A 17,576-nucleotide genomic window follows, 5' to 3' on the forward strand; every position below is an offset into this window, starting at 1 on the left:
GATGAATATTTGAAGAATTTTCATAAAAGAAAAATATTCTTTTGAGATGGTCGTATAAAGAAAGAGTTGAAGTAAAAGGTTCTAATAATTGTAGGTGACCCTCAAAGTCCATGGAGGACGTGGCGTGTTCGTTTTGGGATGCACCACCCCGAAAGTCTTTCGACTACGTTCGACGTGTGTAGAAGAAAAAACACGCCTGCGTGAACCTACTCGCAAGATTTACGGCATCTAAATTTCTGGCCCCCCGTATTTATCGTTTCGGTCATGGTGGGCGCGTTCGAATTCCTTCCGAGCGACGTTTTCGTCCTTTGACGGCCGGTTCTTGTCAAAAGAATCCCTTTCAACAAATTAAAAAGAGGAACTAAATAAAAGGACTGTAACTGTCTTCAAGGATGGAAAAATATTTATGAACTGCTGTGTCGAACTTTAGGAGAATATTTGGCATTATTTCCCATCGGCAATAAAAAGAAGAAGATAAATGCAATTCAAGCAAGTATTTCTAGGTAAAGGTGTGACAGTAATTAGTCAGTTCGCTTAGGTATTTCCTTTGAAAAACAAATCTGTGGCACGTTGAAAAATTTCTGACACCCCTGGTGTTCAGAGTTCACGATCCTTAAAAGAGTTCTTTTGATGATACCGACGTTTTTCTTCTCTCCGCTTTATTCTTCTTTTTCTTTTCACGGTTTAATCGAGAGTCGGCGTTATTCACACGGAACGAGATTCTATAATACTTTATCGTGGATAAATTAGGAGCGCGAGTAAGGGTCCACTTAGTGTCGTATTTTTCTGATCTCGCGACAGATCGATATTCTTCGATAAAGTATCGCATGTGGCATTAATTATGTCACCACCGCCAATTACCGGTGAAAAATTTTTGTCTTTCGAGGGGTTGAAGCGGTGTCTCGTTTGTTCAGAATCCGAATAGCCCAGGTGCAAAACACAAATTTCGTTACCATTCATTGATGTCGGTAATAATTTATTTCCAAATTAGCGGTGATCAGTTTCTGAAATACGATACGTTTAAATATCAAAGACAAAAATTACTGAAATTACTGAAATTTTGTCTCTTCCTTGGAAAAGTAGAGATATAAGGGAAAAATAATCACAAAATCGTAGAGACCTGATTCAAGATATTGCGTGAAAGGCCAAAATGTACGACCTAGATTACTATAATTTTATAAATCATCAAACCCGACTCCAAGATGATTTCAATCGATGATCCTTATGATCATTCAATCGTGGTTGCATAATTTTCTCATGTTCCACACCAGATTTTATGACTTTTACACCGCAAGCTAAAAATTGGAACTCCATAATCAAACAATGAAATTTTGTAATTTGATAAAGATCTGAAGAATAAAAAACTAGACCGATGTTTAATAAAGATCAATTCCTATACTCTACATTATAATCCTTGAATAAGATTTGACCAAAGTTTGCCGATGCTGTCGACATGATAACAGCAGCAAGCACATTCATTGTTCAAGAGTACAGCTGTTAGCCCCAGTAACAACATCCTAACAACACAACCGGACCAAACTTAGAATTCACTGTATCTTGATTGCGTTATCCACTCGCCACGTTACATTTCTCGCCGTGCAAATATTATGACCGAGTGTACAGATCGTCTTGCATGGAACGAATCTACTCGTAGAAAAGAAACGCTCCTTAACAAATGAAAATTATTAAAGGCCGGTAATGCTATCCTAATATGAAAGTTACGAGCTCGTGCAGCCAGCAAAAGTGGGCCCATATGTTACAATCAGCCTGATACTACCTACGGGGTCCCGAAAGTGCTCCGGTTAAATTACTTTAACGGCCTCACTGTGTAGTACACCTCTTCGTATTCTCACCATATGGGGTCCCCTAATCCCATGCACGGCATCGTACGCGCTATTTCATTCACCGAGTTAATGCTGATCAAACTGCAATTTCGCGAAGCTTTAAGACCGTTTAATTGTGTAATCGTGTATGCTTGTTCGCAGAGCCTCATTATCTTATACTCGAGTACGTGATGTACGGGAAATTGTTGGCGTACCTGCGTGATCACCGCACCAGGCAGGATTTCTACAATTTCAGTGAGGACTCGGCCGCGCTCACCTCTAGGGATCTCACTGTTTTTGGATACTGCGTGGCAAGAGGTATGGAGTATCTTGCGTCAAAAAAGGTGAGAGTGTACTCTGATTTTACTATGTATATTTCTTTTGATTTTTTTTTTATTGTTTATTTTACTATAAATCATTTTGATGTATTTGTTTCTTAACCCACTACTCATCAACGTTGCATTAACGCAACATTTTATTGGCAATTTTCCTCGGTTAATTTATTGTAGATTATCACGACGATGTGTAAATGAATTGGGAATAGATTTTAACTTTTAAATGTACAATCCTTTTCTAATAGGAGAAAAACGTTTTGAAAACGTGAATTTGTGGAATACGAAACTATAGAAATATAGTCTCAAAAATCCATCTCATCTTTTCTGTATTTTTTATTTCAAGAGAAATTAATTGTCAAATGGATTAAGCGATTCTATATCTATTAATAATCTGAAATACTTTAGAGCTAAATCTTTTTATCATGTTGATTTTTAAGGACGTTAAATCGTAAGTATCGCGTCGCGTACAGCTTTTAATATCTGTGAATTATTGAAAGTACCCTTTCGTGGTCCGGTTTAAATTATCACTCCCCCCTTATTTGTATTTCCATTACGCTCGTGAGGCTTCTTGGTGTTGGCCGAAAATTTATTATGACCTTACATGCTCGCGTGTTAAAGGAGTCTTAGAGACGAAGCCAAAACGATACAGCGGCCGTCTACTTACTGTAACATTATATCAAAGTATTACCCCCGATGTTGTTATATTCATGCCATGCCGATCTTGTTCTTAATTCATTTCGAATCTATAATCGATTCTGTATCTCATCCCGCAACAACAAAGAAAAGATTCAGACTTCGTAAATGTCATACAAATTTATTACTTCATAAGAATGTCAATTACTTCATAAGAATGATTAAATTTTTCAGTATTTTTGGTAACTTAATTGGAAATTAATTTTGATGAAATAGTTCTCTTTCGTAATCAATACAACATTTTTCTCTGTATCTTTTTACGCAAAATATGCAAAGCTTCAGTTTCTCAAATCTACATCCCTATTTCATTTAATTTCTTATATTCTTATGTTTCCAAATTTTTCTCTATACAAAAATTCCTTTTTTGCAAATTTGCTTTCTTACATTTTCACGTTTTCAAAATTGTATCCGTGCAAAAGTTTCTTTTTTTCATTTTAACCCCCCTCCCCCTTCCCTATTTGATTTAGTCTCTTATAATTCACATTTTCATACTTTTATCTATGCGAATATTCCTTTTTTCACGTAGTGTATTCTTCACGTAGTATATTTTTTAATCTGACAAAGCTTCATAAACTCGCCATAAATCGAAGCTTCTCAATAACGAAGATAATGAAACGATAAAATATCGCCTTTAAAGTCTCCAATGTGTTTCAAAAACACCTACGTGTCAAAAGAGTACCCCGCATTAAAAACCGAATACCTCGTCCTTCGAGGTTGCCTATACGTTACGACTGAAGGTCGCGAGCGAAAAAGCGACGACATGACAAACAGCTTGCCGGTGGTATTTGTACGTCAAATATTTTCTTAGCGTCGGAAAGACGCGGGACCAGAGATCATTTCACCAGTGAATCTGTGTCAGTGGGCAAAAATGGATGACATGGTCAAATGAGATAAATTCTGACACGATCATTCTATAACCCTAAGTTGGTGTGAACAGCAATAAACTTATATTAGCGGGAATACGCGAAGAAGTTTGTATCGATTAAAGCGAGTTCTTTCCTCGTAAGAAAGTTAGCATAAGACCTAATATCTTTTTGTCTCGTGTCTTGATGAAATTTATGCGACGGTGAACCAATTTCCAACTTTTCAGTAGCTCAATTGTTTAGATTTACAAAAAATTAAAAATTTTAGAAGGGATGTTGAATATGGTGATTTAAAAACTGGATAATTAAAAAAAATTGTATTACTTTGTCGAGATATTTATGGCAAATAGAAGTCATCGATGTTAATAAAATCTCGTTGTTGAAATATTGCTGAAGAAAATTGGGATTCTATGAAGATCGAAATCTTAGAAATGTAGAGTACTGAAAATGATCTTATGGTTCCAAGTCGTTTACGTAGATTAAAAAAATTAGTTAGGCATCCGCGGACACATTTTAAATCGTGCTAAGACCCAAGTTGGGGCACTGACAGAGGTATCGAATGTTTATTGTCGATTTATGAAATTTCAAGCCAAAAATACGTGTGACTCGAAGCTGATAATGCCGCCGTAACCGCAGAGTGACACGAGTGCGTTTAATATTACGGTTCTAACCTCCTTGCTGAAGGCACGTGATTCGCGTCGGAACCATAAAACAGACATTTTTATGCATCCAACGACGTTTAATGGACTCTTTTTTTGAGATAGTATCGTGACTCGAAGTCCAAATCAACATTCTAAATTATCGTTCGTTTTCTTTATAGCCCTGCGTAAATATTCGAATATATCTTTTAGAGTTTCTTTTTGTACACAATACCCTAAATTTCACTTTTTTCATTTTACAACATGTTTAATAATTCGATACGTAATAGTCAGTTTGAATGGCGTAAAAATGAAATTCATTTCTATGGAAGCAACTATAAAAGAAATATTACCGATGGTAAACCTTCGATTAGAATAATTTCACGCCGTTTCTTGCAAGGGCAAATATCGAATAAACCGTTCGTAATTATTTTCTACGAATATTCGCGTAATCATCTTCGGAGAATTGCCGCGTGAAAGCTAATTTTCTGAAGTTAGTGGACGATAATTACTCATCAGAAGGAAAACGGTAGTGTACATTCCGGCATGGAGAACATCAAGGTTCTTTTTCGCTCTACCAACCTCGAGAAACGTGCCTTAAACTTCAACTGTACGTTAACTATCTCTGCTAGCTATAACATCGTTTAAAAGGTGCAACTCGAATCTTGTCGTTATCTTCTCGAGTGTGAAAAAATTCATTTAAAAACATATTACTCGTTATGGATGAAGTTTTTGCATCGTATGAAACATTCCTTAGCAACTGGTTTACTTAACTTTTTATACAAGCATACGAAGCAACCAACACGTGTCTGCATCATTTCCATAATTCATCTGACTGGTTCATGCTTCTGTCGTGTCATCTATTCCATAATCCTCCCTTTGCCGATGTATTAGAATAACAAATCATGTATTTCATAGTGCGAACATGAACGCTCATGAGTCACGAGGTATTTTAATCATTTTTTCGTATGTGTTGCAAAATGATTGGAGTTTTCAAATGAAGGTGATGTTGCGCCTTGTTCGGAAAATTAATTACTCTTGAAAACTTGACGAGTAAGTTGTTTTATAATACGGTGAACCTTAGACGAATGTCAGACAGAAGCATTACATCAAGGTAGATATTGCAACCTTTTTACGCTTTCAAATAATTCCATTAGACCTTTATAGAACTATTTTACAAAAGAGAATAACTAGGTTTCTGAGAATCAGACCGTAAATGCATTAAAAGAATACTTTAATAATAAAAAATAAAAAAAACTAACAGTTCACTACGTAAATTTACTAAATAAATTGCTAGAATATTATATCGAAGACTAATTAATAGAAATTTTAATTAAAACAATCGATTCCTTTTCTTTCCTGAAAATCTTTCTACAGACAAAAATATACCATAAAATATTGGATGCTGAAAAAATATATACATATAGATTAAGTAATTGAGGAATGAATTATTAGATAATACTCGGGTAGATATAACTCAGATGAATTATTAGATAAAAAAAGTTTCGATTGTAATAAGCAATTTCCGTCTTGCTAAAAGTTGAACCAACAAAACTTTCCGATCAACCTGACACTTTTACTGGAATAACAATTTACTAGATGACAATGCAGTAGCGAGGTAAAAAATGGTAAATAGCTAAATATCATCATCGACCGGTTATGATTCGGTTGATGGAGATGCACGCGGCGAGGCTGCTCCAGGCATCGAACAGCAGGAACGAAGTCTCGATTGGAATCAGTATGCTATGTTCGTCGTTGGAAGGACGGGCAAAGAGCAACCGAGTCAGGATGTCGATTTCAATCAAAGATTATATACGAGTTCGCAGAAATTCTTCTCAAGAATTGTTCCTCCAATAATTCTCCCGACATACATAGTACCCTTAATTGAAAGTGGAAGCCACGGTTGATGCACGAACGAGATGAAATGATTTAAAGCCTCGAAACAGCAAGGTTTATTGGTTTAAGATCGAGATCGTTATGCTTACTTCGCACGAACCGTGGAGGTATTGTTTCGATTGCAAATTAATACGGATATACATCCGGGGAAATATTTATTCCGAATTATTTATCGTCTTTCCGCTCAATATTGAAGGATCGAACTTAACGTCGTAACATCATAGAATCGAGAATACTTTACAAAATTATAATTTTTAGAGATTTCCTTCACTTGACACTTTTTAAATAACGCGAGTCTTCGACAAGTTCAAGATAAAAATGAAAAGAAAGACACAGACACAGGTAAATTAAAAACAAAGGAAATGATGATATTTGATGATGATATTTATCAAAGTTAAAACGATAGCTGGAAAAGCAAAATTTCCTCCTGTCAGTGTAATAAAGATAATAATACATAAGCAATGAAGCAATTTTAGATTATTTATCAATTATACGACACTCGTACAAAATATTTATCACGCGAACGTGACTTAAACGTGATCGGAATATAAATCGTTTGGCTTCTTGTTATTTCATCTTTTTTTTTTCTTTTGATACGGTAACGCCGACATACCATAGATACACTGGTATCTTATGTTACGCGAAAGTAGTCGCGAAAATATATTTTTCAACCGTACAAAACGTTGAGGAGCGGGCAGAAACACGAGCAGCTCGACACGACAAATGGACTCGTGTTCGAGTTTTGCACCGGTGGTCGCGCGGCGCGCTATAAATCTAGAAGATGAAGTCATTAAAGAAACGGCAAAGACGTATGTATATCCAGCTCGCCTTGACATTGAGCAGCGCAAGTTCATTAGCATCGGCCACGGTCGAACGGCGAAAGCCCGCTCACCCGATTTTCCGACAGCCTAATTCGTACTCTTCCGTGCGTTTTCAAAGTTTCTTGAACATTTTCTTGAAACAAAATTTTCTTGGAAAGTTACAATAATCTGCTATTTTCCACGAAAGATTTCTGTTAATTAAGAAGATGATTCATAACGTGTTCTTATCGTGTAACTTTGATTTTGAATATGGAGACTTCATTTACTTCGATGATTCATTGATGACGGTCCATTTTATCTTCTGAAATCGGAGAAATGTATGTATGTATACGCGGATCAACATTGTTGATCGGATAGTCGATCAAAAATAGCTTTTGAAAAAATTGCTACTACTATGTTAAATACATTTTCTTCCGACGATAAACTTCTTAACTGATGCTAAAAGAAACTCAACAATTTACACTTTTGACTAGGCTTTGCATTCAAACTGGAGTTATATAATGGTCGTACCATTTCCCCGAATATTCCCCGGAGACTTGAACCTGTAATCATCTATGACGGAAGTCTGCAACACAGTTCAGTATCGTTCACTAGTTTAATCGAAGCTTTCATCGTTGCTCAAACATCATCACCGACTTTGATCGACGTGTCGAGGCCGTACGACAATTAAATTTCACGCGTATTTACCGGTACGCCAAGCAATTTCCATTGAAGCACACAGTTCGCGAGGTCCGCGGTGACTGGCCACATGAGAACGTAAAATAAATCAAGCTCAGCTTCTGCGGCAAATAACAGTACGACGAACACGCGATAAATCAGACGTACAATAAATAATCAGCAATAACGTGTCTCTGCCGCCGTATTACGAAGCCGAGCAACATGGAATCCGCGGGTCATAAAATCTATTCGTCGAGTCCCGTCGTCGAAGAATATCTTTGGTGGTAGAAGGAGTCTTGAAACTTTTCTACGCGACAATCCAACCAGTTCGAGGATTCGAGTTTGCTCGCTCTCTCACTTGATACCTTGTATATGCGATGTGGTAACTATAGTGCGGTTGCGTAACAGGACGTCCACCTGCGGTCACTGTCTCATGGAGGAACGTTGATCGAGCCGTGTGCTTTTGTTCAATTTTGCAGATCATCCACCGTGATCTTGCCGCGAGGAACGTGCTAGTGGACCATAACAAGCTGTGCAAGATCGCCGACTTTGGTATGTCCAGATTTGCGAATGAAGATGGGGAAGTGATCGAGACGAGACACGGCAGAAACGCGTTGCCAATAAGGTGGATGGCGCCCGAATCATTGATCTACTCGCTATTCACCACTAAGACCGACGTTTGGAGTTTCGGGATCTTGATGTGGGAGATCGTCACCCTGGGTATGTGTGAATTATCGATTTCTCGAATTTGGTATTTTATATTCCCATCCCAGTTCTAAACTTCTTTAACCCCTTTCCGTACTTTATCGAGTCAGACTCGCGATGAAGATTTTGGCCCAAACATGAATATCGCGAGCCTGACTCGCGACCAGATACTTGGGCCAAACGTAAACATAACAAGCCGAGCTCGCCGACATAATGGCAACTATATTGATGATAAAATAATAATACAACCTTCCTCCTTACTACTATAATCTTAACTCTTCGCTAACTCTTGTCTTCGAATTCTTAACTCATTCGTTCGCCCATTCGCTTTTCTTTATTTCTCTGTCTCTTTTACTCTTGATACTTTCGCAATCCTATTAATATTCTATCATTTTCACATTTCCTATTTTATATTTAAGTAATTATTTAATTCCTTTATTTCTATTTGCCATTCCCATTTAAGCAATTGTCTTAATAATTTACAACTTATAAAACAGATATGTATTTTTTAATGCATTATTTTATCTTTGTGAATCATAATATAAGATGTTACTTAGAAGTATTGGAATTTTTTTTAATTAAATATTTAATGATATCTTATTGGAGATATTTTTCCTATTATATTATCAACGTTATCAATGACAGAAGAACTAATTTCCTTAACGCAGGTTCGACACCGTACCCGGACATGACGGCACGAGAAGTGATGCGAAACGTGCAGAACAGTTATAGGCTGGAGAGACCTTCGCATTGTCGAAGCGAGCTGTTCAGGGTGATATCCCGATGTTGGCAGGCTGATCCAGACCGCAGGCCGGAGTTCCAGACTCTAAGGAGGGATCTGGCGCAGTTACTCGAGGACAATATGAACGGACATTACGTAGATCTCGAGAGCTTTGCCTCAGAATGCACTGATTGAGCATCATCCAATAGAGATTCATTGGAAATCGTTTCTCTGTCGTATGCTCGTCTTTGACACATACGATCGAGCATTCTGGACCATCGGTTCATGAACATGATTGTTTCGTGTTCAATAATCGATCCTCTGTTTTGAACAGGTGGACAATCTCAAGTTCGTGAAATTTTGATCGTATGTTTGGTTGTGTCAATCCATTCGAACGCATGAATGTGAATGGAATGTGATGCTTCTCTTTGTATGAGGTAATCTGCGCGGTTTTGCGAAGGTGGTCGAGAGAGATTTTTTGCCTCAACATGGAACTAGTAATGCGTGAGTGAGATACGAGCAGTTCTTTCTTTAACGCCTTGAAATTTGTGAATTTGTAAAAATTTCAAGTATCTGTTGCAAGATGTGGAAATCAGAATCCGTCCATATATGATTCTAATTTTTTATATCAATTGTATGTACTTAGGACAAACAAATCTGTGAAAAGAAAGTAATTTTCGAAGCGTATACGGAATATGTATATATTAAGGAACAACTTCGTCAATATTACATCTTGTTCTTGAAACGTTTTGATACGGGTGCATACGGGTTTCAGAAAAAAAAGTGCTGATATGTTATGAGACTCGTGAAAGGCGAAGAATATTTGCATCGAACGTAAAATTATGGAAAGACAATCGATAGCATATGTGTGTGAGAGTGATTTTATCGTTGAAACGAAGACGAAATTGCGAATTATGAGGCGAGAAGGGTGATTTAACAATGCAAATACGATGGTAAAGTAACGTGCAGTATGTACAGTTAAGGATAATAGACGTTCTTTACTATTTCTTTCTTTCAACGCGGAGAAGATGTCTAAGATTCTCTTAAGTATTTCGTTTAGTATTACTACACTATGTCTAGCGTTATTTCCTTCAATTAATGCGCCAGTCGTCGAAAGTTCGTTCATATCGGTGTTTTTCGTTCAACATAATATAATAAAATAACAATATTATAACAATATTCAAACACGCACAAGAAAAAAACAAAGGAGTAAGGTGATAGAGAAACTTCCATACTGTTTAACTTTGCTCACATTCAACAAAAACTTGTTGAAATAAAAAAACTCCGATATGTAAACGATCAATTACGCAACCCATCGCATAAATCTCATGACAACGCAAAACGATCGACGTTCCAGTTGTCTAATGTATTTCTCTCACTTATAATCATTGTACATAAACTCGCATTATTATAAACGCGTCGTGTTAATCAAAAAAAAGAAAAAAAAATTGAAAAAACAGAGCAATTTTTCTTGATCGTCTCACCGTAGTTATATCGAGGATTATTGTAATAATAATTATTATTATCCGTATCATTATTAACGAATTGTTATTAAACACGTACGTTTATAAGTTTCCAATCGTCGATTAATATTCTTAATCATTCTAGTCTTTCTTAATGCGTATGGGGTGGCGATTGGTCCTGAATTAAGCACAGAAATCGCGTGTAAATTTATTATTCTGGATTGTGATATCTTCGTACGTTTTTTTTTTTCTTCTTTTTATACGATATGTACATTACGAGAACTTCCTTTTAGAGCTGATTAAAGCCCCATCATTGTCGGTTGATTGTTTTATTAAGTTTTGTACGTTAAAACGGAACATCGACTCATCTCTTCGAGAATCCCGACCTCGCTTCCATAATATCGAAGAGAAGCGATTCTGTCAATTTTTTTAAACGTTATCGTAACGTTACTCTTTGCGTAGTTTTGCGGTCCGATCACATATATACATATTCTTTTCCTATTTTTTTTGCCTGCCGTTCTCTGTTACCCCCGCCCCCAAAAAAATGCAAATTATTGTATGTAAACTCAACTACTGTAAGAAGATTTTTTTGTCAGTAAACGTTGTCGTAAATTCACGCAGTTCTTATTTTTTTTATAAACAATTTTCTTGATCTTTGATTATCATAGATCAGTGTATTACTCAATCACTTTAAACATATGAGGTCGTCAATCGAATTTTGTCAAAACTGTGTAAATAGATTCATTTATAACGTACAATAGCGAGAGAGAAGTAAAAGTTTGGGAGCGATGGTACAAGATAAAAAAACATGGAAGATATGGTAAAAAGAATGTATTAAAAAATAAATATGGACATGATTCATAATATTATAATTTACAATAAGATTCAAAGGCACAGACAAACGTTATAATCTATTCTGAAATGTTAATTAAAAAGTTTTTATGTCTACGTTCCTAGCGAGGCATCCTCTAAATAATAATAATATTTCCATTAATTTTCTTCATTAATATACATGTACGATAGCGAGTTTTCTTTGGTACTCTGTGATCGATATAAATTTCCTGAAAGAATCTATATGTATGTTAAGAATTCTTATTTCCTTTAAAAAGTTTTAAAAATATTTAGATAGGTATATGTAGCGATAAATTATGGATTTAACTCATAGAAACTATAAAATAATATGTCATGATAAAAATTAATAATTAAAAATTAAAAAGATTAGAGTTTGCAATTAAAATAACTAATTTCAATAAACAAGATGGAAGCCGAAACGTCACGCAAAGAGTCAAGAATTAAATATAGCATTTAATTAATATGCTTTCGTTTAATTAATACCCAACTGGGTAAAGGGAGGAAAATGTTTTAATATATAGAATGATTGCATTTTTCGCGCGAAGAATGCGCGAATAATTGACCGAGAATGCAGGCCTCAATTAAACTCTCGGTCTCCCGCCGGTTTAATTGCGAAATCGTAGCAACGAATTGTTACGATGATATCGTGCGTGAGTTTTCTTGTTTCTCGATTATTTTTTTTACTGCTTGCATCTTAATTAACTTGCTTCCAACGCATCAAAGAGGGTGCATTCCTACGCACGATTATACGCGACACGCGTGTTAAATTTTTATTGAAAACGGTTAAACAAAGAGAAAATAATATTTGAAAAATTTGAAAAGAATTTAATCGTGTATAGACAATTAAATAATATATCTACTAAATAATTAGTTAACAAATTATTACAGCAATCTGTTACCTGTGATGAAATCGATTAACATGTATTTTGAAGTAGCGCGTTAGAAATCGAATTTCAGAAATTTCCATTTCTTTATTAACAGTAAAGTGTGTAAATGGGAAATTATGTGTAAAAATTATTATCAGTATACTGTATTAGTAGTTAAGTTTAGGAATAATATAGGTAGTTAGAGTAAATTTAATCTTATACATATTGCATTTCTAGATTTGATATTTCCTGTTTAAATAAATCTACTCCCTAATAATTTATTTCTGTGTAACAGGAGATTCATCTTCATTACAGTATGATGTTAATGATCACAAAACTTTCACCTGTCTCTATTATCCTACGATTTTAAATTGTAATTATACCTGTTTGTGCTGACCAACTTTCTAAAAGGTATGTAATCCCAAAATCTTCTTTTGAAGTTTTTCCTAAAACCTTAAAAAGAAACGCAGGTAATATTTTTCATCGAAATAAGTTCATCAGGTGATATATCAATTAAGTTTATGATATGAATTGCCAAATTTAAGGGCCGTAATAAAATAATTATTTAAAGGCAAAATGATCCAGAAGACACGTCGAGTAATCTTCAACATACATTTACTCAAAAATTAATAAACAATTATTATTTATTATTATATTATTTTTTATTCATATATTTTTATTATTATATTATTTAATTTAATTATCATTTAATTTATTACTTATTAATACAATAAACAAATATTTAGGGATTAATGATTAATGATAACTATGAAACCAAATTCAATTTGCAATTAAATCCAAACTTCCGAGTGGTCAATGAAAGTTTCATCAAGGCAAGAAACATTTGCTGAATCGGTAAAATTAGATTCCGTTATCCCCGCCCGGGCTTCTCTCATAAAATTTTCAGAAGTTGTTTGCATAATTTTAAGACTTTATCACGCAATCCTTGTAACGGTAGTGTTCTTCGGTGGAAAGATTCCGCAAAAAGCGCGAACAGTTGATGCGTTAATTGAATTCTCGCATCACGCGATGTTTTACGGCTGAGTGAATTATCTGAGTTATAGTGCAATAATTGAACTAAGGATTTTGTAATTTATCGCCGACTATCAGGTAAGATGGCGAGCCATCTTAGTTTTTGCCCGGCATGAAATTAAGCTTACGCTCCACGAGTTTATACCCTATCGTCTCGTGACGTTTCGATTTGCGGTGACTTGATGGGCGTGTAATATCCTCGTGTATCTGAAATTCCTATTAATACTTATTCTTGTGAAGAATTCGTATAGTAAAGAATTTCGTAGTGAAGAATTTCGTAGCGAATTATTTTACATACTTTTGTATATCATGGATAGAAAGCGATGGAAATATTTAACATTGAATTGCGATTAATAGTTAAAATATAAAATAGCTAAAAGTACAAATAGTAGGACTCGTTATATATATAATATAAATATTGAAACATTTAAGGTTCGTATTTTTCAACTCATTTAATCAATTTTAATATAAACGCATCGAACAAATATATTAGAAGGAACTTAAAGTGAATATGGTAGGAGTCACTCGAGTCAGAATGGCCCTAAAGGAAACATGTGAAACGCACGAAGAATCCTTGAACATCTCCAATCATCCCCGAGAATTGTCAGTAGGAATTGCGTGGATGGCATATATGTATGAACGTCTCGTGCAGTAGTTTTCAAAGCTGTCGTATGTTGCAACATGTATTGGGGTAAGGATCGTTATCGTAAATTGGATCGCATTCCGGAAATCTTGAAATAGCCGTAAAACGTCGAAACCTGTTTATAGTGATGGGTAGTTCGATGATAGGATGAAATCAAATGAGATCTTACGTCGATGGAAAAATAATCGTAAATTTAGTTCATTCAGTGTATTTCGCTTTCGTTCATATAGATTACAAAATGTAAAAGTTATTATGTAGGAACTATTATGGATATGTATGTATGTCAATGTTATAGATTTTATACGTTGCAGAATGTGAAAAATATTGAACAAATAATATTATACGGTACATCATGTACATACATATATTAGGTCGTCCAAAAAGTTTCTTGCGTTATATAAGGAAATAATGGGATGCACAACATTTTCCGTTTTATATTATTTTATCGAATTACGTATGATCCATTTTGTTCTATCAAACTAAAGATCACAGCGTTCTACAAATTAGGTTTCATGTTTGTATAAAGATGCGTTGTTGTAAAAGACGTGTCTGGGAGAGAAAGACACTTTCCGGACAACCCAATACATACAGTAGATACAGTATATACAGTAGATATTATAAAACACACGTTATTGGAAGCATTGTTAAACAAAAAAGTGCTATAACAAAAAGGAAACATTATACGGAATAAGTGACAGTGGATGTGCATTAATACAAAGCATGAATAGATTAGAAATACTTAAGTAGCAATAGTCAAAATGTAACATAATTAGAGGTGTTCGCAAAGCCGAAAATATCAGAAATCCAATACTCGTCGAAAATCCAATAATACGAGTCGTTTCAGATCTGATAAAAGTATCTCCTAATTCAAGATTGTCATGATTCGAGAGTTATAAAATTATATAGCAAATTATAATACTTCATAATGAAATATTATATCTATCATGTATTTCATTCTTATTTTTGCTCAGTATTTTTGCTTATATAATTTGAAAATTCTCAAGAATTCCGAAAGCCCTGACAATTCCCACTTTCTCGAGAATCCCGAAATTCTCGGGAGTTCCGACTTTCTTAAGAGTTTCGAAATTTCTGGAAATACGAGACACCTTCGGGAAATCGACCCGACTCCGGGAAAAATTCTTGACCCGACTCAACCCGATATCTTCGGGTTATAGCATAAGTCTAATCGTAATACTTCTACGACTTCAGCTATAACACCATTTCAAAATGTTTGCTATTAGTTATTTATTAATTATTAATACTCTTTGAAGTTCTCATTTATTGCTCATTGATATAACTCTTTTACAATGCTTCCAATGACATACGCTTGTATGACATTCTTTTCTTATCTTGATCTATGGAATCTACTGATAACGTTTGACTGAAAGAACTGGGTCACCCTGTATATTTACTCGCCATTGTAGATCCTCAAAATAAATCTCTTAAATATCATTTAGGCGAAAAAATGACCTTGGAGTGATCTTGTAACGAACCAAATGATTTAGAAATGACCATCAAATGGCCTTAAATATCTCAAGCAACCTTGGAGTTACTGTTAAATAACCTTGGCATAATCTTCATGTGATCTTGAGGATCCTTCAAATTTTTCTTTAAATCTTAATTAAAATTAAATTTTTTAAATGTTGGAGGATGATAATTTATGCTCGTTTATTGGTGTGACTTAACGAGTTAAGTACGATGCCTTGTAGTCTCATGAGGATCACTTGAGGAGATTTACGCAGGAAATATCCTCCACGTGACTAGGTCGCGTTTGCTATCTATGGAAAGACTTTCGCCTAGAGATCCAGCAACGGTATCGAGGTAACAACATGAGAATGTAATGAAGATGAAAAACGACTTAACATATACCGAGAGTATCTCAAATCACATTCGATTATATTGGAAATCACATGAACACTATATTTTGAAATGATCTGAAAGCAAAAATTATTAATATTGTCATTATTAATACATCCAGTCATTCAAATAATTAATGCTTTATAAAATTCATTCTGATGGCTAGAACGAACTTTCTCGTCTGCATTTATGCGATAATATACATAAATCATTTGAAAGTACATCAAATATTTTGTCCAGCGATAAAATTCCTGCTGCATAGTTATTAATTTTATCGCGATAACTTATGGTCGTAAAACGAACAAATAACTGCTGGATAGTTAGAAGATCCTTTCCATTCCCTGGGACGAACGCGCGATTAAAAGTAAGATCGCGGCGACACGTTCCACTTTCATTCGTGGCCAGTTGAAAATTCTGTCTTGTGTTGATCAACGCCTTATTTTTTATAGTAATGTTAACGAGCTGCTGACCCAAATATTCTCCGAAATGAGCGCGTTTCACTTTACTGAAAACGTGCCGAAATAACGTCGGAACGTATGTATCGAATCGAAAATATCGTTAGTATGTTATCTGCCGCTGTTTGATGGTTTTTGATATCGGCTAAATAAGTTTCTGACGAAATGTTTTTGCACTTGCCATCCTTCGCGAGAACAAAGATCAGCAACGAATTGAGAATGAGGAGAACCTCGTAGAAACAAAAGACACCGCCGCGCAGTAATGAGTTTCGATTGGTTCCAGACGCGAGACGTTTTTCAGCCTTTTTCAAGCAGATTCGTCTTCCCATTTTGTGAGCAGAACGAATTACATCGTTTGATCCTTTGAAATAAGAGAGATCAGCAACCTTGAGGTCTTGACTTGATGATTCTTGTTTCGAAGGTCAATTCTTCTTCTTGACCTTTTTGCACAATTAATCACAATTAAAGTCATGACAGTGAATCGACAAGTTGCAAATTATAAGTTATAGACTTCTTTCTTATAAATTTACAATTTTATATGTACACCTTCGTTCGTTCTACCAACAAACCTGTTGGCATTGTTCAAGAGAATTTATCGAAATTGTTAACTTGTAATTTATGATTTGTAAAATTTCGAATTTCATATAAGAATTATTATAGAATTATTGTAGAATTATTGCATATTAATATATAATAGTATGTAATATGTAATAATATATATTACAGTAGAATTATTGCAATAAAGCGCAAATGAACTCTAGATAATTTGATGCTTCTTGATATCACATACAGACGATAAGGGAAGTTAAATACAACGAAGGGATAAATACTTGATCTTAAAAATTCTTTAATTGCTAGTGCAGATGAATGAAACATTTTTATATTCAAGCACGGTGTACAAATAATAAGATGACATACAGAGTATACTATATTTTTAGTAAAATGTAAAAATAAGAGTTAAATCGAATATAGCATATTCCGACTTTTAAGCATGGACATGTTACGAGTTTTGACTTGATATTAAAAATCAAAAAAGAGTGAGAATATAATGAAAAGAATAAATAGCTTGTACATTACAATAACGGTAACGTTATATGGATACCGGAAGTATAAAATGACTGAGAAGGACTATAATTGGTTCTCACGAAAGGAGCGAACAAGGGAAACGGATAATTTCAGCCGTCGTGTAAATTATGTTGCTATGTGGTGCTCAAATAATCTTTCAAACGTCCAGTGAAAGTAACTTCCACTAATCT

At 34.8% G+C, this 17,576-nt stretch overlaps 1 protein-coding gene across 1 annotated transcript in view; it reads left to right on the forward strand.

Annotated features, from left to right (window-relative positions):
* Positions 1-11,231, forward strand: part of LOC126921417 (uncharacterized) — a 215,668-nt gene extending 204,437 nt beyond the window's left edge. Inside the window, exons 6-8 of the mRNA XM_050732987.1 lie at positions 1,986-2,167; positions 8,206-8,446; positions 9,100-11,231. Of these exons, the coding sequence (XP_050588944.1) occupies positions 1,986-2,167; positions 8,206-8,446; positions 9,100-9,347 (671 nt within the window). The 3' untranslated portion in view covers positions 9,348-11,231. The remainder of the gene's footprint in view (positions 1-1,985; positions 2,168-8,205; positions 8,447-9,099) is intronic.
* Positions 11,232-17,576: the final 6,345 nt, after the last annotated feature.

The sequence above is a fragment of the Bombus affinis genome, chromosome 10, assembly GCF_024516045.1.
Source record: "Bombus affinis isolate iyBomAffi1 chromosome 10, iyBomAffi1.2, whole genome shotgun sequence".
In the NCBI taxonomy this organism is placed as follows: domain Eukaryota; kingdom Metazoa; phylum Arthropoda; class Insecta; order Hymenoptera; family Apidae; genus Bombus; species Bombus affinis.